This window comes from Crassostrea angulata, unplaced genomic scaffold (genome assembly GCF_025612915.1).
Source record: "Crassostrea angulata isolate pt1a10 unplaced genomic scaffold, ASM2561291v2 HiC_scaffold_185, whole genome shotgun sequence".
Taxonomy (NCBI): Eukaryota; Metazoa; Mollusca; class Bivalvia; order Ostreida; family Ostreidae; genus Magallana; species Magallana angulata.
The window spans coordinates 84,170-97,583 of record NW_026441738.1 but is presented as its reverse complement, the minus strand read 5'-3'; the positions used below and the strand labels follow the sequence as shown (position 1 = coordinate 97,583).

The following is a 13,414-nucleotide window of genomic DNA, read 5'->3' as shown; positions in this document are numbered from 1 at the left end:
TCAAATATGAAGAGCATGCGCCAGAACATCAGACAACCCGACTCCCTTTAGCTCGGCAATTCTTCTTGCAACTGGTAAGAGGGCCCATGGTGTGTTAGTGTTCCCACGAGAGGTTGGTGGCAAGTATGGAGCATCCGACTCTAGGAGTACATTAGACATAGGAATAGCACAAAGGACATCTGCTGCCCCAGAAAGTCTTAAGAGGTTAGAGGTGAACCCGAATTTGACATTAGGTAATCTGGGTATCCAGGTCATGGCCTCTACTGCATTCCCGGTGAAACAGTGTCTATGGATCCTAAGGTCAGTTAAGTGCAAGTCTTCCAAAATGGAAAGAAATTCCCTTGCGGCACATCCCGTGTTGGGGTCCCGGCAATGAACTACTAATGTGAGATCCATCTCCTTAGCTATAGGTAGAACCTTCCTTGGAAATGCCCGCTGGTGAGCTAGTTTCTCCCTCTTACAGGCTTTTGAACTGCGACATCTAGGGTTGCAACAGCAAGAGGTGGTAAAATCCAACCCAACCTCTCCTAGTCGTACACAACCTGGCTCACGCAGAAGTTCATGCAATTGCACTGTTGAATATTCCATGCTTGTGACATGTGGATGAATGCCGAAGGTGAGGTAGATCCGTAGGTCGTTTGCTTGCTCCCGGAAACACTCCCAATGATCAGGAAAGACATAATTGGCAATTGCTACATCCAACTGAAATTCATATTCCCCATACATTGCCTCCAAGACGCCAAAATCGCTGACCGTAGTTCTGGATAAGAGAATATCTAGGTGAAAATGGGAATCCCCAAAGCGCAACCCAACCTGGCTAAACATATCCGAAGGAATCACTGGAGAATAGGTTAGCTCCTGCATGGTGGATATGACATCTATTTGTCCAGCAGGCAATAGAAGCTGCAATAGGTTACTGATGATCCTCCAATGGACAAGCGATGCCACAGACATAGGTGGGTGAATTGAAAAGCACGGATATTTGGTGATACCATTACAATCCTCAAACAGGGCAAGCAACTCCCTCTCACCGTCAGTGAAGTCGGATGTAGTCTGGGTTGTATCCTCGACATAGAGACTCTGTTCTTTGACAAAACCCAGTAGGCTATCTAAAGTGTCTAATCCTATGTGGTAGCATATGCGATGCAAAAGACCGTTTATAAGGTGAACCCAACCACGTCTACTTGACTCTCCAAAAAGGACACCCTCTGGATGGCTCTCAGTGTTGCTGTGTTTTGCTCGCAGAAAACAATGCTTCCCCTCTTGAACCCCACATTTCCAGCAAGCTGTCAAGGCTCCAAAGTACTAAGGTAGGTGTGCTCGCAGAACATGAGGTTTAACAGCTGTTGTTCGGGCTGTGCACAATGGACACTTCCTCCAAGATAGCTTCTTAGGCTTGGGCATACATAGCGTTGGCTTGGTATCTTCCTCCATATCCTCTTCATAATCTGGCACAAATGATCCCTCTTCCATGAAATCAGACATACTTAACTCCTGTAAATAGTAGAAAACACTTAATATATAAGAGAACATTGACAATAACCGTAACAGTGTTAGTACCCTACTGAGGTAATTAACCTCAGTAAGTATGAAGACCATGCCTGCCTGGCACAATAAAAATAAAACAAAGTAACAAGAGTTACGGTTAGAAGTAGTCCTTTAGATGTGCAGGCTTTATAATCTTCCTGCCTGCCCTAGTGGTGACTGTCGATTCTTGATCACAAGTGTCCTTAACATTGCTAGCCACTGTGTCGTGAATGACGGTTGTGTCGTCCGACTTCTCGGAATCTCTGCCGCTGCCTCCGAGTTTTTTGAGTCGTCTAGGTCCTCCTTAGCAATATCAATTGTGTGGTCATCGCAGGTCCTTTTAGGGAGGCTCTCATCCCCTGAAAAGGTGTTCCGTAGACGTCTCATCCACAATGGCAATTCCCTGTCATTGCACATCTTTAATTTGTCACGATGCAGTGTAAACTGCACCTCCTTCTGATCCATGATTGTGTACAAAGGAGGATCACAGGAGATAACAAGGTACAGGCCTTTCCAAGGTGACTGCAACTTGCGACTTTGGCCCACCGTTGTTGCTTCGTTTAGCCTATACACAAGGTCTCCCTCTGAGTATGCCTTCTCATTGAGTTTCATATCATAAAACAATTTTTATCTATAAAAATATTTATAGAAACTGATAGCTATGTTTGTATTTTGCTGCTGTGTTTATGTCTTATGAGGCTCTTGCGTACAGCGGTTACGCATTTGTACTTGATGTTCTGCGTATAACCCAAAGGGGGCCCCTATATTTTCTGCCACGCGCATACGCAGCTAGGTAGCGTCAGTCTCCATTGTTTACTTCTGACGAGAACGTATGTTTACACCTTTGCTTTAACCACCACCCTCCCCACCTCCTTACGCTACTATTTTTAGTTTTGAATATCTTGTTTAAATGGCGTACCTATGGCGCCCCATCTTTGACAAATGTTTTTTGATTATAGCTTTTTATTATAACATGTAACATACTTGTAATGTAAACTGCAAAATGTTTTCTGTGAAATTGTTCACTTACAAATGTTGCTTTTATTTAGTTAGTTTACATTATATCATGTTGCATAATTTACTTTGTCATTTATTTAGTTAATAAATGACCTTTCTTTATCATTACATGTGTTTTATGTTATACTTGGCAATACTGAGCTCACATGTGTCAAACCGAGCACCACCCTAACATGTTTCTATAAAGCCGTTTTTGTCTCCTTTGAACACTGTCAAGTTGTTCCCTAGCAAATGAATGGGCTTCCGCCATAACCTTGTCTAGATGTCTCACCCACTCATCTGGCTCATAGTCAGTCAAAGTAAGGCTTGCCATTCTAGTGACAATATCGACTTGTAAAACAACTTCACACCTGTTGGGTGTGTACCCTGTTGAACGATTTTCAGTTGCGTGAAGAGCCATTACCAAAAGTGGCAAGTCAACATCCCAGTTCCGCACCTTGCCCTCTATATAACAACGTATCATCTGTAGGAGGACTCTATCATAACGCTCCACTTGCCCATTCGAAGACGGGTGATACGGTGATGTTCTCGTCTTAGTTATCTGAAGGGCACTGCACATAGCCTTGAACAAGTCCCCATCAAAGTTTCGACCTTGGTCTGTATGAACAGAAAGTGGACTTTCAAATGTCACGATAAAATGGAGAAGAAATTTCTTGGCAATTGAGAGTGCAGTCTGGTTTGGCAATGCTACACACTCTATCCACTTCGTGAATTGGTCTATCATAACAAGGACATAAACATTTCCATGTTCACTTGGTGTAAATGGGCCTAAAATATCTAGGTGCACACGCTCCATTGGAGATCCTGCATGATGACGCCGGAGCGGAGCCTTGTGCTTGACAGACGACTTTTTATTCTTGTTGCACACGGAACATGATTGGACATACTCCCGACAGTCTTGGGACATTTGGTACCCCATGTAATGCTGCTTGGCTAGCTGCAATGTTTTATCTTGTCCAAGATGTGCAGATGACTTCATGTCATGACAACAGTGCAAGATTCTTGCTGCATGGCCTTTGGGACCAACAGGCAAAGTCTTCATTGCGAATCATTCAGCCAGGCATAAAATATTAATCCATCCCTTACAATCAATTGACTCTTGCACATCCAGTATGACATTGAGGCTGGGCTACTCAATAAAATATCATGTGATGTAGGTGGTTCCTCTAGCCATTGGAACAACACTGAGAGATCACCATCCTCATGCTGCAATTTAGACAATTCCCCCCTTGGTCTTGTTTCTGCCCAATTAACTTCACAATTGAGATCACCTGTTGGTATAGCTTTATCTGTAATCAGTATTGCAGCAACATCGCCTGGGGGCTCAGGAGTTTTGATGGCTAGTGGTACTACATTGTCAACATCCTCTGAAAATCTCTCCAACTGTTGACATGCTCTGGAGCAATAACTGCACCCTCCGCAAGGAAGGGATTTTAAATGAGCACCTGCATGGTAACAATCCCACGGCTCTGATTTATCCGGTATACGTGACAGGCCATCTGCATTGGAATGCCTATTGCCGCTACGATGGACAATTTGCATGTCGAATTGAGAAAGTTCTTCTAACCATCGAGATAGTTGTCCTTCGATATGACGGAATCTAAACAACCAAACTAAGCTGTTATGATCCGTCCGGATAGTGAAACGTCGTCCCTAGAGATAATGCAGAAAATGGCGACAAAACTTCACAACGGCCAAGAGTTCCTTGCGTGTGGTGCAGTATTCGCGTTGTGCTGGTAATAGGACTTGGCTAGCATATGCAATAGTACACTCCTTCCCTTCTTGTAACTGTATTAGTTCAGCATCTATTGTTGAGTAGTCCCATGCATCAGTGTCTAAGATGAACTCGTCTGTGCGAGTTGGGTACGCAAGACATGGTGCTGATGACAAGGCCCCCTTTAAGCAATCAAATGCTGCCCGATGATCTGGGGTCCACTGCAATTGCTTAGCTTTAGAACCTGTTAGCTCATACAAACACTTTGAAATCCCTGCATAGCCCTGTACATGCTCCCGATGGTAATTAGCATACCCAAGGAATGATTCAACTTCTCTCTTATTTGTAGGAACTGGCCACGACTTGACAGCATCCAGCTTGGCTGGTGAAATGCTCACCCCATCTTGACTGATTTTCCTGCCCAAAAATTCGCATTCTGTCTGAAACAAGAAACATTTTCTGGGCTTGAGTTTCAGGTTATATCGTTGGAAGCGTTCCAGTACCTCGTCAAGATTCCTTAAATGCTCCTCGAATGACAGACCCAAGACATTAACATCATCCAGATATGCAATAACATCCTTCCAGGTCAGCCCCCGCAACACTAACTGTATAACTCTTTGTAACGTGGAAGGCGCATTGCAAAGGCCAAACCCCATGCGAACATGCTCAAATAATCCAAACCTGGTAACGAATGCTGTCTTTCTTCGATCAACTGGGTCAATTTCAACTTGGTAATATCCGGACTCCATGTCCAGCGTACTAAAATATATTGAGCCTGACAGTGTAGAGAGGCAGTCTTCTATGTTCGGGAGGGGGTAGGAGTCCTTGACTGTCTTTTGGTTTAGCTGGCGGTAGTCAATGCACCATCTGACTGACCCGTCCTTCTTCCGTACTAACACAGGCGCAGATGACCACTCCGAAGTTGAGGACTGTATAACGTTGGCATCTAACATCTTTTGTAAGTGAGCCTCTTCTTCCTTCTCAAATCCAAAGGGAGTTCGACGCATATGTTGTCGCACTGGATAAGCAGATCCTGTGTTAATCTGATGCTTTATCTCAGAAAAACACCCCAAATCCAAGTCATGTTTAGCAAAGACATCTTTGTATCTCATAAGAAGTCTCTTTACCTTTGCCGACTCCTCTGCATTCAAATTTTCACAAGCCCTCACATACAATTCGCCAAAGTGAGTTGGCAAATCCGGATTCTCTAGATCTGGTCTGGTCGCATTGTAAACAGGTGCAGTACTCCTTAGGTCAAAGTGTCCTACCGTTTCTTCGCCCAGGTCTACTGCATTGCCAATGTGCTTTCCAGGCTTTATAACAATGGTACCGTTTGTAGGATTCATAATGTTGACTGCAGCCACATTGCCTGGATCAATAACGGTTGCTGCCATGACAAATTTTTTATTCGTCTTCAAAGGTTCAAGGACAACATGCATGCTCTTATTGATACTGGGCCCATCTAGAGCAACATTTGCACAAATGACTGTATTTGGAGGGATAACTGTCCTTTTCTGCAATTTTTTTTTCTAATGTCAATGTTGTTGCCATCCTCAGTCCTCTTTACAATTCCTGTGATGGTGCAGCTGCCCAACTGTAAAGTGTTATCCTTGAAGTCCACAATGTATTTGTGCTTTAGCAGAAAGTATAATCCAAGCAAGATACTGTCTGCTATATCTGCTGCATACAAGTCAGCAAAGTAGGTTTTGCCTAAGCAGATGGGAACATCTATTATCATGTTATCAGGTATTCTTTCATTGGGTACAACGCCCCTAAGGTATATGAACTGGGTGTCATCAACATTAAGTCCTAATTCTTTGGCAAGTGAAAGGTTTATTACATATTCTTGTGCAGCAGTATCTACAGCAGCAGAAACTCTTTTAGACTGTATATGGAGAGAAATCACCAAGCTAGCAACGGTAATCTCCTTCACTATTACTTCCTTTACATTCATGTCGTTAGATGAATTAAGTGTGTTACCGAGCTCATCAACAGACACAAAAGATGCATCCAGAGTGTCCTCTAAGTCTTCATGACAAGTTTCATAATTCTCATCTAATCTCTCGTCCATCAGTAATGTATGGCCACAACTTACTGATTAGACTGAGTGTTGGCCGACCCGCTCAGTCCATTCAAGTTTAAATCCTTCCTGCTGGGGCTTAGGTTTCTCCCTTGACCTTTAGCTTGGGGGCAATCCTTTTGTAAGTGGCCAGATCCCTTGCATAGATAACACCTACGCCTCTGAGGACTTGATGGTGGTGTAGGAGATCTAGATCTGGGTCTATCCCTGTGTTCCATTAGCCCTATGAGTTTATTGATTAGGCCCTCAAGCTTCTCAGAAGAGTCTCGTTTTGATTCTTGAAGGGTGCGGATAGACGCCTCATCTGTCGTTGGCCCAACATACTCATCTTGGAAACTGACACGGCGAGTATGATAATTAGCTCTCGAGCCAAACAGTGCCTTACGATTGTTCACAGCAGCTTTGACTTACTTCAGTGCCTTTTGGGGTTCTTTTCCATTGCTAGATGGGCAGCGTCCTTGTCTTTACATCCCCTCAGGAATGCTTCCACTGCCATTTGGTCAACAGAAATGTCATTAGCTTCTGGGAGCCCCTCCATTGCTAGGAAATGCACCTTTTGTGAAAATTCCACAAAAGTTTCATCCTCTTTCTGTCGTACAAACTGTTATTGGCGTCTGGCAGATATAGGTGCCTCCTTAGTACTGAATCGGCTTGACATCTTCTTCAAAAGGTCCTGGTAGATGCACCTTGTCAGCTCACTGGCAAAGTCTAGCGCCTTGTCTTGCAGACAATCAAGTAACCTTTCTTTTGTTTTTCGCTCACTCCAGCCATAGTGATTTACTTGCCTCTGGAACTGAAAGATAAAAGAATACCAGTTTTTGTCACCACGAAATGAAGGCAGTTTCGGTCTAGTAGGGCTTCCTCGTGACTTGCAGCTATTAGCTCTTCTTCTTGATAAGAGGTAGGAGTTCTTGTTTGATTCCTGTTCTACTTGAGGGTGTATGAAGGTTTTGTTGCAGCATGCTTGGCATTTGTACTGGTGTTCGCCTCTCTAATTCTCGTTGAAGTTCTGAAATTTGACCCTCTTTATCCTTTAGGGCTAAATCTTTGCTATGGAGTTCTGCCTCTTGCCTCTGTAATATGCCTTGCTGCATTGTAAATCTTTGATGCAACTCTTCCTGCTCCCCATAGCATACCTCTAGTTTCTGGTTCATGCTTCTCAGTTCATTTGCAAGATCATTATTGTCCATGGAATCACTAATGGGTGTGGTATTATCATCTATTACAATCAAGCCATCAATTATCCATTGTTCCCATACATCTTCCTTGATTCTTGAAGCATACCTCAAAAGTTTAACGGATATGGAGAAATCCAGCATATCTCTGAGCTGAATGATGGCTCGAGCCTTCTTTTCCCCAAGGTTTTCTAAAGTTTGAAGCTCGTTTTCAGACGCTGTTTGGATATGTACAGGCATTCTCAATTTAATTAAAACCAAATACATAAGTGTTAGTATATCAGAGTGTTAAATCAAAGATGGAAAGACAGTACAAGTAAGCATATAGGTGAGGCTATTAAAAATGGCTAATAACCATAAACAAATTTCCACAGAAACATAAAATGAAAATAAGTAAACATAGGTGTTAGTTACATAGCACAATGAAATTCAGGTTGTTTACTCTAAGTTGACCAAGAAAAGGAATGCAACCACAGGTTTATTCTCTAAAGAAATTGAACTGATTTTACTATTTTGAAATAAAAGGGGGGGGGGGGGGGTTGGTTGGTTGAGAACATAAACAGTAATTGTGCCTACACCAGTATCAAAACTCCTATTGATCACCGTAGAGAACAAGTGGTTGCCTGTTTGACTAAAGAAAATATCCTAATGTATTACTTACTACAATTAAAAGATTATATCCTCACATAAGGAGGAAATTCGAACGATTGATAATTTGCGTAAAAAGCACCTAACCACTTATAAATTCACTGAAATATACACAAACCTATCTAATTTAGTTGCATTCCAAAGAAAATCTAGGATTTAGTGCGATGTTTTGAAAATAACTCCGATCGATAATTTCCTAAAACTAAAAGCACATGGCCGGTGTAATGAAGAATAATGACCCCCGTAGAATAATGACCGGGGGTCATTTTTCGACGTAGAATAATGACCCCCCTAGCTGAAGAATAATTGGATTTTTCTGAAGAAAAAAGACCCAGGGAAAAATGACCCCCATAGAAAAATGACCCCCCCCCCCCCCCGTATTGGTTACCCCGTAAATAAATTGCTGTATATAGTTTTTCATATCCGTAGCAAGCACACACAAAACACTCTTACATTGCCACAAATTGATTGTTAACAGTTACGTCACTTCTCTCGTCGACATACGGCGGGAAATAAACGCAAATAAAGAAAGATTCATACACAATGAGGATATTGTGTGATAGAACAATAATCATGAAAGAATAATTGTTGTAATAATATAAGCAATATTCACTGGTGAATGAATTGTCAATCTTAGAATGATACATGTATATATATTTATGGAAAAATACTAAGGGGGCAGGTATATATTTGTACATATGCACTTGCAGACTCCTGTCACTTACCAGCCGTCTGTTTACCGTGGACCAAACACAGTAACATTCTTGGTACAAGATTGGTAAAGAAATTCCCCACCTCACTCAAACCTGCTTGATAGATAGATGTGGTTGTTGTTAAATGATATAACATGATTCCTATGAAATAGTATTGTATGATATGAAACACTATTGTTAAATAGGATACAATATAATACCATATGTTATATTGTAAAACGTTATATGATTCGATATAATATTGTGTCATGTTTTAAATATTTTATGATATGGTATATCATGATATTGTTCTGTATAGTATTGTATATTATGATACAAAATTGTATAACATTATATTGTTTTATTAATTAATTATTTAATCACATGATACTATTACATATGATATTGCAATTAACAATATTGCATCCTATGATATAATATTGTATATTCTATGATATTGTATCATACAGTATTGTATAATATTGTATTGGTTTCTGTAATATAGAATTATATCAAATGAAATTGTACATATGATATTGTAATATTATAAAATATCGTACCATACGATATTGTATAATATGATATTAGTTTATATGATATATTATCATATCACATGAAATTGTATTTTATGATGTTGTAATATATATCATTGTATCATATGATACAATATGTATCATATAATTGTATTATAAAATATTTTATTTTATCACATGATATTGTATCATTTGATATTATACAATGTTGTATCAAATTATATTGTTTCATATAATACAATATCATATTACTTATCAAATATGATACAGTATCATACAATGCAATACCATACTATATTATACAATATAATAACACATGTTTCAATGTTATGATGTATTGTTTCATATAATACTATCTTGTATTATGTTTTATGATATTGTAATATTTGATCAAATACAATAATGTATAACACAATACAATGTCATATCATACGTTACAATATCATATCTCACAATTTTTGTACGGTATTGTATGGAATTATATGATATATACATATATATTGTAAGTTTGATAGGATGCAATTTTTTTAATTTTATATTATTGTATTGATATATGATCATATGATTATCATACAATTTTTTAACAGATGATTTAGGATAATGTGTCAAAACAGAATCCATGAATATCCAAGATCATAAAGGATGGTTTTCATTTAATATGATAAAGGTGGTCTCATAAAGGTGATGCCTCAGATAGGTGATGCCTCGTCTCGGTGAGCTTTGTAATCTGTGATTACCTATGTTTTATAATTGCGAAGCTCTCTATCGTTTAAGTGTTCCTAGGCATATTTTGGAAATTTTAATTTTATAAAATTAATAAAATTAAATTATCCAGGGGGATAGGGTCCGAACTCCCTCTCCCCTTTTACTGCTTGAAATTATTAATATTGAATTTTCCCGGGGGACAGACCCCCTCTCCCCCCTCTAGATCCATGCATGAGCAAGGAGTGTCGCATAATGAAAATAGAATGTTACTGTGTTTGGGCCACGGTAAACAGACGGCTGGTAAGTGACAGTAGTCTGGAAGTGCATATGTACACATTATAGTGGACATTAAATTTTGTGTGGAGTATATAATGATTAGGCATAGCCAGCACTGGTAAACATATATGTCACATGTACACATTAAAATATTTATAAACATTCATAGTAAGCGCGATGGCCTAGCGCATGCGTACCAATAATGGCCTGGATTAATCGAAAAACCTTGGCGAGTACGGTGCCTGCATTAAAGTCTATGTAATCGACCGAGACTTGCTGAATGCAATCAGAAAAGGCGAAGGCGAAAGTGCGAAGATGCGAAGGCCAGAGTGCGAATTTGGGAAGGAGCGATAGTAGTATCGCTCCTTAGCCTTCGCACCTTCGCACTTTAGGCATCACATCTTTGCGCTTGGTCGTCGCATCTTTGCACTTTTGCTCCTTCGCCTTCGCACTATCGCCTTTGCAACTTCGCATCTTCGCCGTAAGGTCGGAGTGGCCCTATCAAAACACTATAGATATATGTAAATGTAATTGTTAATTAAAGGGGCATGGTCACGATTTTGGACAAATTCTATTTTTCTGTTTTCATTATTTACAATGCTTATGGAAAACATTTCTACTGATCAAATGAAATTTGAGGGTCAGTTGCAAAGTTATAGGCAAGATAAAGGGCTCACAATTCTTTGTCATGTAAACAAGTCTCGTGCCCTGTTGTTGTTTACATAGGTTCAATATAATCTTTTTCAAGCTGATTTGTCTATCTTCTTATTCATTTTAAGCATAAATAAACAGTTCCTTACGTTTAACACTTTCATTATGTCTAAAATTAGAATTTTCACTTCAACATTAAAAATGTAAACAAAGGCTTTGTTTACATAGCAAGGAATTGCAAGCTCTTTAACTTGCTTATAACTCAACGAATGACACTCAAATTGTGGTAACCTATTAAAAATGCCTTACTAAAGCATTGTGAACATTAAGATCGGAATTTTTTTTTTTACTAAAATCGTGACCATGCCCCTTTAAGATGACAACCATACTCCGATGCAATACGTCAATGTCTTGTTATAACGGAAGGATTTTTATTTTCTAAGCTATACCCCTTCTTTCACTTTAAGTTTATTTGAATATGAATTAGAATTTCTGTTACTTTCTGTAAACTGTAGCAGTAAAAATTACGATAGTGTAAAGACTATTTCACAAATACTAAAAAATATACTGAAAAACTTTAATCTACAAGGGGGTCATTATTCTACAGGGGTCACTTTTCTATATGTGTAGTGTGCTCATTTTTATGAAAATGACACTTATTCTTCAGGCAAAGGGGTCATTTTTCTACGTAGAATAATGACCGGGGGTCATTATTCTACGGGGGTCATTATTCTTCATTACACCGGCGCCCAGCTGCGCTCGCTATTACGAGTCTACGACCCTTTTTACGACTCTTTATGCCTCACAAATGCACAGCAGTCCTTACGCTTAAGGTATCCGATCCATATTAGGACCTTATTTTTCCTATCTTGAATATCCATCATGCATTTAATACTTTGATATTAAACTAAAGCATTTTAGAGTAGAAAAAGATTTACCGAGAGAATTTTTTATAAATATTAATAGCTAAGCAGTAATTATTTAATGAAGATTGCATTATGGTCTATGGGGACAATCACATCACAATCACAATAAATATTAGGATTATCAATAAATGCGCACGCACGCACGCACGCACGCACGCACGCACGCACGCACGCACACACACACACACTTATGAATTAACACCGACATTTATTATTTTGTGGTTACTTGCCTACATTGGAAAAAGATCAAGTTACCAAAGAAAAAAGAGAAATAGAACAAAAACAATCAAGCATGGAATCTTATTTGACATAATGTAACGTGCGCCGAACTAGAAATCTAAAATTAGCCCAAAACTTTCCCCAATTCTAAATATAGCTTCACTTACAAAAGACACCAGTCAAAACGATTAACGTTTACACATTTAATAATAGATTACACATATATCAAAACACACAAACGATAAACAAATACAGAATCAAATAATCTTAACAAAGTTTCACAGATACTCAGCTGATTGAATGGCGACAGGACGGTGTAGTTTTACGGGACGATACGCGCACACGGACGAATCACAGTTCCCAAGAAGATCACAGTTAACAGACGGATCACAGTTCACAGAAAATAAAAGACAGTCACAGTTATATCTAGATCCCGCACGACATGGCCGAATTACCGAGGATTCCTCAACGTCTTTTCTCACCGATCCCTGGCGTCTCTCTAACCTCGCAGACGACACTACACATCCTGTCGCGCGCTATGACGTCACACATAAACATAAACACAAAACAGCTGATCATCATAACATCTCCCCCCTTAAAGAAAAGTTTGAGTAAACGAAAACTTTTACACATTACAAAGTATACACAGAAAATGTTACACAATAAAATTTCAATCTACAACAATTCTTGACAAAGCATCAGCAATAATGTTTTCTTTCCCTTTGATATGTTTAATCACAATGTTATGCTCTTGCAGTTCTAAACTCCATCTCATCAATCTCTGATTCTTATTTCTCATTTTGTTCACAAAGGTGAGAGGGTTGTGATCAGTAAAAACAACTACTGGATGAGCAGACGAATATAAATATACATCAAAGTGTTGCAATTCTAATAACATAGAAAGGCATTCTTTTTCAACAGTTGAATAGTTATGCTGACATTTAGAAAACTTTTTAGAAAAATATGCTACAGGATGACAAACATCATCATCTTCATCCTCTTGTAACAATACAGCACCACATCCCACATCACTTGCATCAATTTGTAACACAAATTCTTTGTCAAAATTTGGTGATGAAAGAACTGGAGAGACCATAAGAATGGCTTTGATTTGATTTGTTCAAATGCCTGCTGGCATGCTTCATTCCAAATAAATTTAGTACTTTTTTTCAAAAGACAGGTCAATGGGTTTGCAATAGTTGAAAAATTGGGACAAAACTTCCTATAATATCCCGCCATTCCAAGGAATCT

General features: G+C 39.2%; 1 protein-coding gene across 1 annotated transcript; it reads right to left on the bottom strand.

Moving 5' to 3' along the window:
- Nucleotides 1-954, bottom strand: LOC128169705 (putative deoxyribonuclease TATDN2). The gene has a single exon (XM_052835799.1). It carries the CDS (start codon nt 952-954, stop codon nt 1-3), a length of 954 nt encoding a protein of 317 aa, XP_052691759.1.
- Between the last annotated feature and the right edge of the window lie 12,460 nt (nt 955-13,414).

Excerpts from the sequence above, each read along its gene's own strand:
- LOC128169705 (XM_052835799.1), bottom strand. The coding sequence starts at position 954 with ATGTCTGTGGCATCGCTTGTCCATTGGAGGATCATCAGTAACCTATTG.